At 40.6% G+C, this 14,715-nt stretch overlaps 1 protein-coding gene across 6 annotated transcripts in view; it reads right to left on the bottom strand.

Moving 5' to 3' along the window:
- VPS8 (VPS8 subunit of CORVET complex) overlaps positions 1 to 14,715 on the bottom strand; it is a 247,460-nt gene that overhangs the window by 71,048 nt on the left and 161,697 nt on the right. For all 6 annotated transcript variants that reach the window (XM_079764490.1, XM_079764492.1, XM_079764493.1 and 3 more), the window contains 4 exons: positions 10,672 to 10,819; positions 3,549 to 3,638; positions 1,643 to 1,685; positions 1,215 to 1,318 (listed from right to left, as the gene is read on the bottom strand). In XM_079764490.1, the coding sequence (XP_079620616.1) occupies positions 1,215 to 1,318; positions 1,643 to 1,685; positions 3,549 to 3,638; positions 10,672 to 10,819 (385 nt within the window). The remainder of the gene's footprint in view (positions 1 to 1,214; positions 1,319 to 1,642; positions 1,686 to 3,548; positions 3,639 to 10,671; positions 10,820 to 14,715) is intronic.

Raw genomic sequence — 14,715 nt, 5'->3', positions numbered from 1 at the left:
TAACCTTAAAAAATCTTTGACAAAAACATAAAGGAGCCTGGCCGGTGTGCCTCAGTAGTTGAGTGTTGATCTATGACCCAGGAGGTCTCGGTTCGATTTCCAGTCAGGGCACATGCCTGTGTTTTGGGCTGGATCCCCAGTGTGTGTGTGTGTGCATGTGTGCAGGAGGCAGCCGATCAATGATTCTCTCTCACCACTGATGTTTGTATCTCTCTCTCCTTCTTCCTTCCTCTCTGAAATCAATAAAAATATATTTTTAAAAATGTAAAGGAGAAATGTATCCATCTCATAAGAAAACATCAAGTTTATTATTTCCATTGTAGCACACACAGCTAACTATATGTGAAACATTTACCCTGCTTCCCATTTCAGACCACCAGGCAGTGGGAAAAAGCCAGGTGGTGTTAAGCTAGACGTCACAGCCTCGAGGGGCAGGCACCAGAGGAGTTATGCCATATCATGTTGTCGACTTTACTTGTTAAGACTACTGCAGAATTTTGCTGTCAAGTCACATCTCGTCCCCTTAGTTTCTGCTTTACTGCTGTAACTCCCATCTGCACAGGTGCTCCACTATTCCTCCTTCAGTTCTGTGTTCTCCCCTTTGCACTCTGGAATCTGGTACAGCAGTGCTTCCAACCTGGGTTGCACAGTGGAATCATGGGGGAAGTTTACAACATACTCATGACTGGGTCACAGCTACAGGGACATTAATTTCATTGACCTGGTTGCAATCTGAATGCTGGCATTTTTCAAAGCTCCCTAGGTAACTCTATGGTGCGGCCAAGGTTGAGAACTACTATGTCATAACCTTCTTTGACCTTTTCCAGCTTTCTCTGTATCCCTGAGGGTTTTCTTCCAGTTCTTCATGCTCACTTTCATCCATGGGGAATGGAAGAGATGATAAATGATGACACATCCACAATACCACTACACGGAATACACAAAATCTCAGTTCAAAAAGAACAAGGACATCTAGTATTCACACAGTTAAGTTCTGCAACACTGCCAAATCTAAGAATATAGAGCCTTTTCATAGAACAAAGGACAGGCACTCCTCATAACAATTTTGGGAGTCTTATACTCCTGGGAGCACTAAACAGTGGTTAAAATCAGTTGAGTTGAACTCAGGTAGCTGAAAGGGCAATAGAAATAGGATTAATTCCTAGTTTCAGGCCAGAACAGACTTTTAAATGCCTCAGTAATCATTCTCCTACCTCTCTTTGCTGCTGGTTCAAATTATGTGAATTTCTCTGGCAAAGGGCAATTGTCTCTACCATGGTCTCTTCCACATCCTTCAATGAGGGATCCTCTCTGGTAGCTAGATTCAGAAAAATTGTTAATATCACTTAAGAATATATTAATGATAATCTCAAATTTCTGTACACTGAATATATTAAAGATAATCTCAAATTTCTGTACACTGACAATTAGCATCACAAAGCCACATGGTTTATTTGCTTTCCTATTATGATCCCTTAAAAACAAATTAAAATTGGAACCAATGTTAAAGTTGATAAACAGTATTTATGCAGGACAATTTACTTAATAAGTTTATTACTTAATAAATACAGTTTATTAGGCAACATTTTTAAAAACATGGGGTAAATAAAAAAGAAATTGTAAATTACACTCAAGAACTTACTTTCACCTTGAAGTGTTATTTCTTGAAGTTTGCTTTGTAGTCTCTAGGAGGTAAAAGGAACATTTTAATTTCTAATCCACCAAATAATTAAACTGACATATTTTAAAGAAAAAACCCAGGAAACAACAAAGTTATTAGGAATGGTCCCTGTTGTTCAGAAGAGAATTCTGGTATATATAGGATGCATAGCTAGCAGTATATCAAGTATCACTTATTTTGCTTTACTTTTGCTTCTGTTGTGCTACCTACATAGTCATCATTGACATCTCTGAGGCACAGTAATGAGGATCAGAATGTATCCATGCTTTGAGATAAGAAAGGACATGACAAGTCTAACTCTATAGCATGGGGCACAGCCTTGAATGTGAGATATCCTAAAATACTATAATAGAGTTATAGGGTCCACTGCTCTACTGAATTCTAGATCCTCAGATACTGATATTGCAAAGGCTTCTGAATACACACTGAAGCTGACTTTAATATAGCCCTTCTACCAAAACTTTGCTCCTGTTCTTGAGGACCCTTATAGGTTAATTTTAAGCTAAAAATCATAGAATCATCATTAACCACTCCCTCTCATTCACTTTATACTGTATTTAAATGATCAATTAATTCTCAAATTCATGTCCTCTTCTCTCTCCATCACCACTGCCACACACAGCTTAGGCCCTGGCCCTCAAGACACTATGCTAAGTGTAATATCCCTGAAGACACTACGCTAAGTGTAATAAGCTAGACCCAATAAGACAAATACTGTATTATTCCACTTATATGCAGTATCTCGAGTAATTAAAGTCATATAGTTTAAAAGTAGAATGGTGGTTTCCAGGGGCTGGGGGTTAGGGAGGAATGGAGAGTAATTGTCTAATGGGTTTGTGAGAAGTTGAAAAAATTCTGGAGATGGATGGTAATGATGGCTGCACAGCAATGTAAATATACGTAATGCCATTGAAATGGTAAATTTCATGTTATGTGTATGTTACAACAATTAAAAGAATGAAAAAATTTTTGTTTCAAAATTTGATAGAACACCAAACTGTTGGTAAAAAATGTGGAGCAACCAAAGCACTCATACATCATTGGTAGGACGTAAAATGCTACAACCACTTTGGAAAGAGGTCTGATAATTTCTTATAAAACTAAACCTGTACCTATCTGGTGACCCAGCAATTCACTCCTTGGTAATGATTCCAGGAAAATGAAAACATTTGTGTACAAAAGTGATTATAGAAGCTTTATTCATAATAGCCAAAAACTAGAAGTAGCCCAAGTGTCGATCAATAGAAGAATGGATAAACTGTGGTATATTCATACAATTATATTACTCAGCAATAAATGGGACAAACTACTGATACATCCAATAACAGAGACTTAATCTCAAATACATTATGCTGAATGCAAGAGGGGTTATATAAGAAAACCTATTAAATGATTCCATTAATATGAATGAATAAAAAAGGGTAAAACTAACCCAAGGTGGAAAAACGAAGTCAGAAGAGCGGTTACTTCTGGGGGAGTGGGAATGGAAACTGACTGAAGAAGCATGAGGGAAATTCCTGGCAATGTTCTCCATCTTGTTAGGGACTAGGATTAGACAGGTGTGTGCCATTTGTCAACACTCATGAAATGGTACTTTTAAGACTTGTGTATTTTGTTGTATGTAAACTTTACCTTTAACAAGTACCACACAGAAATTCTAAACTCTAGTCAGTGATAGGCATGATAAAAATATTGAGGTAAAATGTACTATTGCCTGCAACTTACTTTGAAATATAATAAATTAAAATGGATTGATGAAAATTTATGCAATATTATATGTCAATTATATTTCAAAAAAGAGATAGACTAATGCAATGAATAGAGGGACACATTGAAACATGACAAAGCAAATATAGTAAAATGCTACCTTAAGCATTATTGAAAATGCACCAGGAACATCTCCTTTCTTTTCTAATAGATACGCAGTGACTTCATGAAGTTGATACTTCTGGGTAATCTAGGAAAGAAGAAAAGATAAAGATTTGTGTTCACGAATCTTGCTTGTGAAGTAAGAAGGTCCTATTAAGGATGAAACCCCCCCAATATGATACTAATTATCAAATCCATATCTTGGTAGTATGCTACTTTACAGTACAATATGCAAATACTTGACTTTTGGCCTTATAGTGCCCTATTTTATATTCTGACTAGACCAAGTGCATTCATTTCCCCCCAGTTATTTATTTAAAAATTGTTATGCACATGAATGAGGAATATCCATTGGAGAAAAGGCAACACATATTGTATTATTACATAAGTAGTAATAATATAAACCAGAAATTGATAAGTATAATTATACACAAAATATTTAGAACAAAATGACAATGAAAACACTATGTATCAATTTGTGGGCTCTAAATAAAATTTAAAACACTAAGAGTGTCAATAAGTAAAAAAAACAAAAACAAAAAAAAAACAATTAAGCTTCAATAAAAGAAAATAATGCTGCCCTAACCGGTTTGGCTCAGTGGATAGAGCGTCAGCCGGCAGACTGAAAGGTCCCAGGTTCGATTCCGGTCAAGGGCATGTACCTTGGTTGCGGGCACATCCCCAGAAGGAGGTGTGCAGGAGGCAGCTGATCGATGTTTCTCTCTCATCGATGTTTCTAACTCTCTATCCCTCTCCCTTCCTCTCTGTAAAGAAATCAATAAAATATATTTTTTTAAAAAGAAAATAATGCCATAGAAAGAAACAATAAAGAGATTTAACAAATTCAAAATTATTCTTTGAAAAGATTTATAAAGTGGAATAAATCTTTCTTAGGAGTAAATAAGCAAGGCACAAATAACATATTAATAGGTTAACAGATAAAAGGAGAAAAACGTAATCATCTCAATAAATGCAGAAAAATAATTTGATAAAACGCAGTACCCATTCTTGACAAAAACAAAATAATACAAAACACTCTTACCCATACTGGGAAGGGAACTTTCTTAACTTAATAAAAATTATCTATCACAGTCTTACAATAAACACCATATTTAATGTATAATATTAGACACATTCCCTTTTAAATCAGGAACAAGGCAAGAATGCATACTATCACTGTTTCTGTTCAAAATAACCTAGAGCTACTAGACATCTGATAAGAGAAAGAAAAAACTATAAGGTTGGGAAGATAAAAACAACTACCATTATACCTAGAAAATATTATTCTCATAAGAAAATCTAAAAACTATTGAATAAAGAAAGGAATTTAGCCTGGTTGCCAGATACAAAACTGTACAAAAATTAGTAACATACAGCAGCAATCTCAATAAGAAATGGCATTTAAAAAATTTTCTTTCAAAATGCTAACAAAATTATAAATACCTAAGGATAAATTTAAGAAAATATGTGCAAAACCTTGTGCAAAATATTATATAAAGTGATACAGTCTTGCCAAAGAGCATAAAAGGCATTTTTAAAAGATAACCATGTTTCTGCCCTAGCCAGTTTTGCTCAGTGGATAGAACGTCGGCCTGTGGACTGAAGGGTCCCAGGTTCGATTCCGGCCAAGGGCACATGCCTGGGTTGCGGGCTCGATCCCCAGTAGGGGGCGTGCAGGAGGCAGCTCATCAATGTTTCTCTATCCCTCTCCCTTCCTCTCTAAAATCAATAAAAATAATTTTAAAAAAAAGATAACCATGTTTCTGAATGTGAAGACAATAACATAAAATGTCAATGTCCCCCAAATTAATCTATGAAGTCAATGTACCCTTTTCATCAAAATTCCAGAAGAATATTTTTTAAAGGAACCTGACAATCTGATTCTTAAATTGATGTAGAATAGTAGGAGGTCAAGAGTAGCCAACAAGTTTTAAAGAAAAAGAATGAGAAGGGAAGACTCTTGTTTCAAATAAGAAACCTTATTTTAAACCTATATTAATAAAATATGTGGTATGAGTATAGGAAAAGAAAAATAATCAAAGGAACAGAACAGGATCCACAAACAGATCCATGTACATTTGGAAGCTGGTATATGACAGTATGGCATCATAAATCAGTGAGGAAAGCACAATAAAATGCCATGTGGACCATTAGCCATCCACATGAAAAAAAATATAAATCCCTCTCTTGATCTGTTTACAAAAATAAATTCCAGATGGATTAAAAGCCTAAATGTAAAAAGCTAACCTATAAAACTCATAAAAGAGGACAGCCTTTATGCCATCAAAGTCAAAAGGAAAGACTGATACCCCAAAAATTAAACATTGAAGGAAAAGATTGATAAATTAAAAGGAAGTCACTAAGCCCTGGCTGGGTGGCTCAGTTGGTTGGAGCATTGACCCATACACCAAAAGGTTGTGGGATTCGACTCCCAGTCAGGGTACGTACCTAGATTGCAGGTTTGGTCCCTGCAGGACATGTGCAGGTGGCAACCGATGAATTTTTCTCTCTCACATCAATGTTTCCCTCTCCCCGCCCCCCTTTTGATTCTCTCTAAAATCAATTAAAAAAACAAACATATCCTTGAGTGAGAATTAATAAAAAAGTCACTAAAATCCAAGTTGAAAGATATGCCCTAGAGACTGAAAGAAGACATCAACATATAAAATCAGCACAGGATTAGAGATCTAGAAATTAAAAAGAAGTTCTGTAAACCAGTAAGAGAAGGGCAAACACTCAGCTGGAAAAACTATAGGAATAGATAATTCAGAGAAAAGAAAATCTAACGGGTCATTAAACATATGGAAAGATATTCAATGTCATTAGTAATCAATAATCCCCATTCCACTGGCAAAAATTAAGAAGTCTAAAAATACTAGGAATTAGCAAGGATGTGAAAAAACAGCAAATATCAAACACTGATGAAGAGAATGAAACAAATAGGAAATCAGCTTGGCAATATCAGTAGAATTAAACTACTCGGTTGTCCAAAGAATTCCATTTCCAGGTATATTATTTAGAGAAACCTGATGGCTAATGTAACATCCTATCCAATAAAAGAGTAATATGCAAATTGACCATCACTCCAACACACAAGATGGCTGCCCCCATGTGGACACAAGATGGCCACCACAAGATGGCTGGCAGGGGAGGGCAGTTGTGGGCGATCAGGCCAGCAGGGGAGGGCAGTTGGGAGGGACCAGGCCTGCAGGGGAGGGCAGTTAGGGGTGACTGGGATGGCAGAGGAGAGCAGTTGGGGGCAACCAGGCCTGCAGGGGAGGACAGTTGGGAGGGACCAGACCTGCAGGGGAGGGCAGTTGGGGGTGACCAGGCCTGCAGGGGAGGGCAGTTAGGGGTGACCAGGATGCCAGGGGAGGGCAGTTGGGGGTGACCAGGTCTGCAGGGGAGGGCAGTTGGGAGGGACCAGGCCTGCAGGGGAGGGCAGTTGGGGTGACCAGGCCTGCAGGGGAGGGTAGTTGGGGGCGACCAGGCCTGCAGGGGAGGGCAGTTAGGTGTGACCAGGACTGCAGGGGAGGGAAGTTAAAGGTGACTAGGCCTGCAGGGGAGGGCAGTTGGGGGTGACCAGGCCTGCAGGGGAGGGCAGTTAGGGGTGACCAGGATGCCAGGGGAGGGCAGTTGGGGGTGACCAGGTCTGCAGGGGAGGGCAGTTGGGAGGGACCAGGCCTGCAGGGGAGGGCAGTTGGGGTGACCAGGCCTGCAGGGGAGGGTAGTTGGGGGCGACCAGGCCTGCAGGGGAGGGCAGTTAGGTGTGACCAGGTCAGCAGGGGAGGGCAGATAGGGGCAATCAGGCTGGCAGGGGAGTGGTTACGGGGTGATCAGGCTGGCAGGCAGAAGAGGTTAGGGACAATCAGGCAGGCAGGCAGGTGAGCGGTTGGGAGCCAGCAGTCCTGGATTGTGAGAGGGATGTCCCAGATTGAAGAGAGTGCAGGCTGGCTGAGGGACACCCTCCCCCCATGCACGAATTTCATGAACCGGGCCTCTAGTTGTTTATAATGGCAAAAGACTGGAAATTAGCTGAATGTCTATAATAGGGAAATATATAAATTGTGGCATAATCATTCAATAGGCTATTACATGACCATTAAAATGAGTGAACTACTAGTATATCTACATGTATAAAAATTGACAGATTAAAAAATTATTGACAAAAGCAATTTGCAATAGGATATGTACTGTATGATACCATTAAAACAAATTTTAAAAATAATAAAACTGCATCTTTTAATCATTGTATTCGTTTCCAAGCAAACAACTGTAGATCTACTTTTGCCCCACTCTATATATATGAAAATAAACAACCTGGATAAACTTCCCGTCTTCAGGCTGGTGGTGACCTCAGAGGGGAGAGGGGGACATGACAAATAAAAGATGCTTTATTTCTAAAACAAAACAACAAATATCTGAAGCCAGTATGACAAAATGTTAACATTTATAAATTGGCTTGGTGGGTACAAATGTATTTGATATTCTTCATGCACATTTCGACATATTTGAAATATTTCATAATTTTAAAATATTCAAGTGTGTGGAAAGTTGAGGAGGTGGATGCAAAAAATTCAGATTATTATTTCATGAGTACTGACATTAAAGAAAGGAGACATAATGGTAGGTTGCATTTTAAATAGGGAACATGCTAACCTCTTATAGTATACTAGAGGCCCGGTGCACAAAATTCGTGCACGGAGCGGGGGGGTGTCCCTCAGCCCAGCCTGTACCCTCTCCAATCTGGGACCCCTCGAGGGATGTCCGACTGCCCGTTTAGGCCCGATCCCACTAAACGGGTAGTCGGACATCCCTCTCACAATCCAGGACTGCTGGCTCCCAACTGCTCGCCTGCCTGCCTTCCTGATTGCCCCTAACCGCTTCTGCCTGCCAGCCTGATCACCCCCTAACCACTCCGCTGCCAGCCTGATTGATGCCTAACTGCTCCCCTGCCAGCCTGTTTGCCCCCAACTTCCCTCCTCTGCCGGCCTGGTCACCCTAACTGCCCTCCCTTACAGGGTTGATTGCCTCCAACTGCCCTCCCTTGGAGGCCAGGTGCCTCCCAACTGCCCTCCCGTGCTGGCCATCTTGTGGTGGCCATCTTGTGTCCACATGGGGGCAGGATCTTTGACCACATGGGGGAAGCCAAATTGTGTTGGAGTGATGGTCAATCTGCATATTACTCTTTTATTAGATAGGATAGAGGCCTGGTGCAGGAGTGGGGGCCAGCTGGTTTGCCCTGAAGGGTGTCCCGGATCAGGGTGGGGGTTCCCTTGGGGCATGGGGCGGCCTGAGCAAGGGGCCTGTGGTGGTTTGCAGGCTGGCCACGCCCCCTGGCGACCCAAGCGGAGGCCCTGGTATCTGGAATTTATTTACCTTCTACAATTGAAACTTTGTAGCCTGAAGCGGAGCCAAGCCTCCTGCATGCTCCACGGCCAGCAGCCATTTCTGTTTGGGTTAATTCACCTTCTATAATTGAAACTTTGTAGCCCAGTGATGGCGAACCTCTGACACGCGTGTCAGTGCCATTTCTGATGACACGCGGCCGCATGCCGAGGATGAAACATTTATGTTATTTAAACTATAAATATCGCGAAATAATGTTTTTTCCTCAAAAGGACACACTACCCGAGTTATGCTCAGTTTTTTGGCGAAGTTTGAAACACCAAGCTCAAAAGGTTGCCCATCACCGTTGTAGCCTTAAGCGGAGGCCTGGGCCCGGCCAGGGTGTGCGGAAAGCTTTGCTTTCTCCGTTGCCGCGGGAAACCCTGGCCTGCTCTCTCAAGCTCCATTCTGCCGCCATTTGTTTGAATTTGTTTACCTTCTATAATTGACACTTTGTAGCTTGAGTGGAGGCTTAGGCCTGGCAAGGGCATGCGGAAAGCTTGGCTTCCTCTGTTGCCTGGGAAACCTTGCTCTCTGTGGCTGTAGCCATCTTGGTTGGGTTTATTTGAATACTTGCCCTGATTGCCTGGTGGGCATGGCTTGGGCTGGTGGGTGTGGCTTGGGCATAGCGAAGGTGTGGTCAATTTGCATATTACCCTTTTATTAGGTAGGACTAGAGGCCCAGTGCATAAAAATTCATGCACTGGAGCAGGGAGGGTCCCTCAGCCCAGCCTGCCCCCTCTCACAGTCCAGGAGCCCTCAGGGGCGGGAGGTGACCTGGCGATCAGGGGAAGGCAACGCCCCCATCACACCTCTGCTGCTGCCAATGCCATCAGTGCAAGCTTCGGCCAGCCCTGGTTACCTGAGCCTCAGGTGGCCCTAGGTGGCTGGGCAGCCACCATCCAAGGCTTGCCTGTGCCTCGAGCCGGCCCTGGGCGGCTGGGCAGCTGACATCCAAGGCTTGCCTGTGCCTCAGGCCAGTCCTGGATGGCTGGGGGGCTGAGAGGACTGGGGGACTCTGGAGGCAGGTGCACGGAGCGGCCGGACCTGCCTGGGGGTGGGCCCGGCCGTGCCACGCACCTGCTGCCCCAGCGGGGCTGAGGGGACTGGGCACCACCATCTTGTGGCTGTGGGCGCCACCATCTTTGAGGGCATGGAAGTCAATTAGCATATTCCCTCCTTATTGGCTGTGGGCACCACCACCTTTTTGAGAGTGTGATGGTCAATTAGCATATTCCCTCTTTATTAGATAGGATTAGAATATGTATTTTAACTTTCATTTGGAAACAGGTGAAAATAAGGGAAATGAATCAAGGTAATGATTGTGCTAGGGCTACTGAATTGCTCTTCAGCCTAGTGTTATTGCATAAGAGGACTATGTAACCATCAGTACCTACAAACAAGAGCTTGGTTTTTCCTTTTTAACACTTTTACTGTATTCATTTTTATATGTTTATCATGTTGGCTAGAATGTCTGTGAAACTTTATTAATAACAATGATGGACATGTGCTATTTCTGACTTTACTAGAAAACACGTGAAAGCAGTTTATTCCATAGCAATGAAAAGCATGCACTATGGATCAGACTCCCTGGGTTCCATCTCAGATGCTACCACTTACTAGCTAAAAATTTAGGCAAGTAATTTAATATGTGAGTCTCCCTTTGCTTAACTGTAAAATGGTGAATGATCAGGAAAAGTGTACTCTGGCTTTCTCTCCATTATTGGTCTTACCTGGATAGTTTCTTCCAGGCGGTAGCCCTCAAGGACTTGTAATGTCTCTATGACTTGGGTTGGACTGAACTGACACAACAGCTCAATGAACTGTTCTGTAATACAGGGGGATATCTGCAGCAGCTCCTGATTTACATGAATACCTTCCCTAAAAACATAAAAACAAAAGAGTAGCATCATTTAATCACATCTATAATTAAAGCTTCAGGTAAAAAGGATGCTATCTTAAAACCAAGACTACCTTTTGGTCAGGTAATATCATGAATTAAAAATCTCACTGTTACTCAGATTATTAGGGTGAACTGTATATATCAGAGGCACTCTAAATCACAATACCGCTCAGTTTACATTGAGTAATTAAGGAAATAATAGTCAGTGGAGGCTCCAATAAATAAATCATACCAAAAGTTATACTGTTGCTCTAAAAGAAACAGATGACCAATTTAGTTTAAACTATTTGATTCACGAGTAACTATATACGTGTATATATAAACCATCTTCCAGTCTCAACAGCTATCTCTACTATGCTTCCCTTATAGCACCAGTCACGCCCTGTTGTAATTACTTCTTTAATTATCTGTCTTCTCTACAAGACTATAAACTCTGTGAGGGTAGTTACCAGTTTATCTCCTCATTAGTTAATTCTCAAAGCTTACAACAGTGTACCTTTACTGAGCATCCATTTGTTATGTCCCAAGACTATACTAATTTTGACAGCCATTAAAGTTAGCAGTGGGGTATATGACAAAGCAGGTAGCTAATAGATGACTAATAGAGCTCTGAGAAATAAATATAACAAGTTGTATTTATGAGCAAGACTGATAAGCAACAGTCAGAAATGGATGTAAACTCATCAATGCTGCAGTTTACTTATTAACGTTCTGATGATGTTGATGCTGCCTAATTGCGTCCCAGCAGACAGATTATTTCCCAAATGAATGCATCAAAATCTGTTCATTCGGGTGATTTGCTTGGTTTGATGCATATTCACAACTTCAGTACTTGTAAAGGGTTTTGCCAATAAATGCCTGGAAAGAATTAAATACTGTGATTCACCAACAGATGCTATGTCTAATCTTAATTTGCTCCATAGTCTTGCTTTTCTAAGACATATTAACAGAAGTATGATGTAGAGAAAATATTAACATTGCCTACAATATGGTGTAAATATCTGAAAAATACATTAGCTCACTTTAATGTTCAGAAAAATTGGTTAGCATTCCCTTTTCTCTTATACCTAATAGTGTTCTACTGAGACACATCATTCATTCTACCTAAAAACTATCATTTCCCTGCGTTTGTCATGTGCATCTTCTATTTCTTCATGTAGACAGGATTTATTCTGAGCCATATCTGGTGTTGTTGTAATTTTCACCCCTCTACATTTGGTTTCCTCCATTTGAAGGCAGTCCAATTTACCTTTCCCAGTCAGTTAAGTTCAATTTAATGTACATTTTATTATGTGCCAAGGTGACGCTAATGCCGGGGGAACAACAGTGAATGCAACAGTCTTTGTTCTCAAAGTTTATAGTGTAGCTGGCCACAGACATTTAACAGACAATTTTTACATAAGATGGTGGTCTACCCAGGGAATAGCCAGTCACTTAACAAACTCCTACATTAAAGGCAGTTGTGAAACACACACACACACACACACACACACACACACACACACACACACACACACACAAGAAGGAAAGAAAACTTCATCTTCGGGATTTACAGCCAATTTGAGAAGATAATGAATTAGCCCATTAGCAGCAAGTATAGAAAGCCCCAAGCAGCAAAACTTATTGAGTTAATCACCCAACTTCTGGTCAGGACTGAGTGTCACAAAGCTCTTAATTTGGGAAAGATTTCCTGCATCTAAATGTAATTCATCCTCCTGTAACTGAAGATTCTTATTAGAAAAAGAAGTGCTGTTTATCATCATTTTCAGAAAACAGTAAGTCTTCATGTAAAGAAAGGTGCCCTGGCCTGAACCAATCCTTTCTTTTCTTTTGCTAATAACTTTCTTGACCCACCCAGTTTGTGCCAATAAAAACCTTCCATTTTGTGCAACTTCATGGATCATCTCTCTGTTTACTAGATGGGATGCTCTTGATTCAAAATTGTTCAATAAAGCCAATTAGATCTTTAAATTTACTCAGTTGAATTTTTGTTCTCTAACAGGGACAAAGACTATATATGAGCATTAAGCTAGCTACATCTCTATATATCCTCTCACTATCATTCGATCATACACACAAATATATGTGCGCTGAAGGGGTTAAGTACAGGCCTCCCCAAAATATGCTACTTTGGCACGAAGAGTATTTTTTAAATGTTTTTTATTAATTTTAAAAAGAGAAGAAGGGAGAGGGATAGAGAGACAACAACATCAATGAGAGAAACATCTGCCTCCTTCATGCCCCCTAATGGCGATCAAGCCCACCACACAGGCATGTGCCCTGACCAGGAATTGAACTGGGGACCTTTTGGTTCATGGGTCAATGCTCAACCATTGAGCAACACTGGCTGGGTGGCATGTATATTATTTTGAGCTGAAGGCAAAAGAGACTCTGCAGGCTCAAGAGAAATGTTTACCTTTCCCTTAAAGAATTTAAAGTGGACCCTTGCCCATATAAGAGTGATTACCTATTTATATGGCAAGGCAAACCGAATTATTGAACATCTGCTCTTTTTGTCATCCTGTGAATTACCCTCCTCCCATCTGAAACCCCAGGCACCTTACCTCATTCCTTAGCTCATGATGTCATATGTACCTCATTTCACCTTTCTGTCTCGAACCTCTCATGCATGTAGGATCTCTGATTCTCATGTCTATGGGGTTCCCATACACACATGTAAAATTAAATTTGGTTATTTTCTCTTGTTAATCTGTCTCATGTACCTTTAATTATTAGGCCAGCTGAAAGAACCTACAGGAGTAGAGGAAAATTTCTTCCTCCCCAACAGTGCATACTATTTCATGCTATGTATTTTTTCAGTTTGGCATTATTTTTACATTTACATAGCCATGTTTGCAATTTGGTATTCAATTATGCTCATATATCTTAGTGTTTATTTAGCCATCTCCCCCATCAAGTTTTTAAAATATCTTTTTCACTATATAAATGCTAAGGTGGATAACTACTTTTTTTCCCCCCAGTATTTCCTTAAATGAAATTGCTGGATCAAAGCACATGTGTAACTTTTGAGCTCCAAGAAACAAAGTGGACTAAGAGGGAGCAATGCATATTCAAAGGGAGGAATGACAATGTGTAGTGTATCCTATGACCAATTAATTCAGTACTGCTGCAGAATAAAGGGGGAAAGAGAAAAGCCAGGTGAGAAAATAAAAGCTGGATATGCCTGAATCAGATCAAGAAGGGCCTGTACACCATGAGGAGTTTGGACTTTACCTTGAATAACAGGAACTGAAATAATTGTGTGAAGGGGAAAGGAGACATTGTCATTGTCTTTTTGAAAATGGAAGTAGAATTAGGAAGGCTGGTTAGGAGACAAGCAAGAGAGACCAGGAGAGAGATGCGGAGTGCCCGAGCCAGGCTAGTGTGGGTAGACAAGAGGGGGACTCACCCAGAAGAGAGAGCCACGAGGCAGGTTTTGGGTGTCTGGCTCTCTGAGGTGTGGCTGAGAAGGTGGAGTGGAGTGGGTAAAGGAAAGTAAGAAATTTAGCACTTGGGATCTTTTTTTTAAAGACACTTATACTAAAACTGCCTGCTTACTTATCAACTTCCTCCATCAGAATGAAGTTATATGAAGGCAGGGCCCCATCTTACTCATCACTTTACCTCCTGTGCCTCTCACAGTGCTTAGTATGCTGTACCTACTCCGTACATTGCTAAATTAAGTAAATGGGCAGATAATGCCATTTGATAAGAGAGAAAATAAAGGGGGAAAAAACAGGTTTGGATTTTTAAGTGAGTATAATTTTTAGCCATTTCAAACTCTCACACAGTACATAGCAAATAATCTCATGATAAAGAATTATTGAGTAAAGAAATTAAATTAATGCATGAAAGTTATTTTCTATCTATCTAT

This window comes from Cnephaeus nilssonii, assembly GCF_951640355.1.
Source record: "Cnephaeus nilssonii genome assembly, chromosome: 3".
NCBI classification, from domain to species: Eukaryota; Metazoa; Chordata; class Mammalia; order Chiroptera; family Vespertilionidae; genus Cnephaeus; species Cnephaeus nilssonii.
The sequence above is the reverse complement of the archived record's forward strand: the minus strand, read 5'-3'. Positions and strand labels throughout refer to the sequence as shown.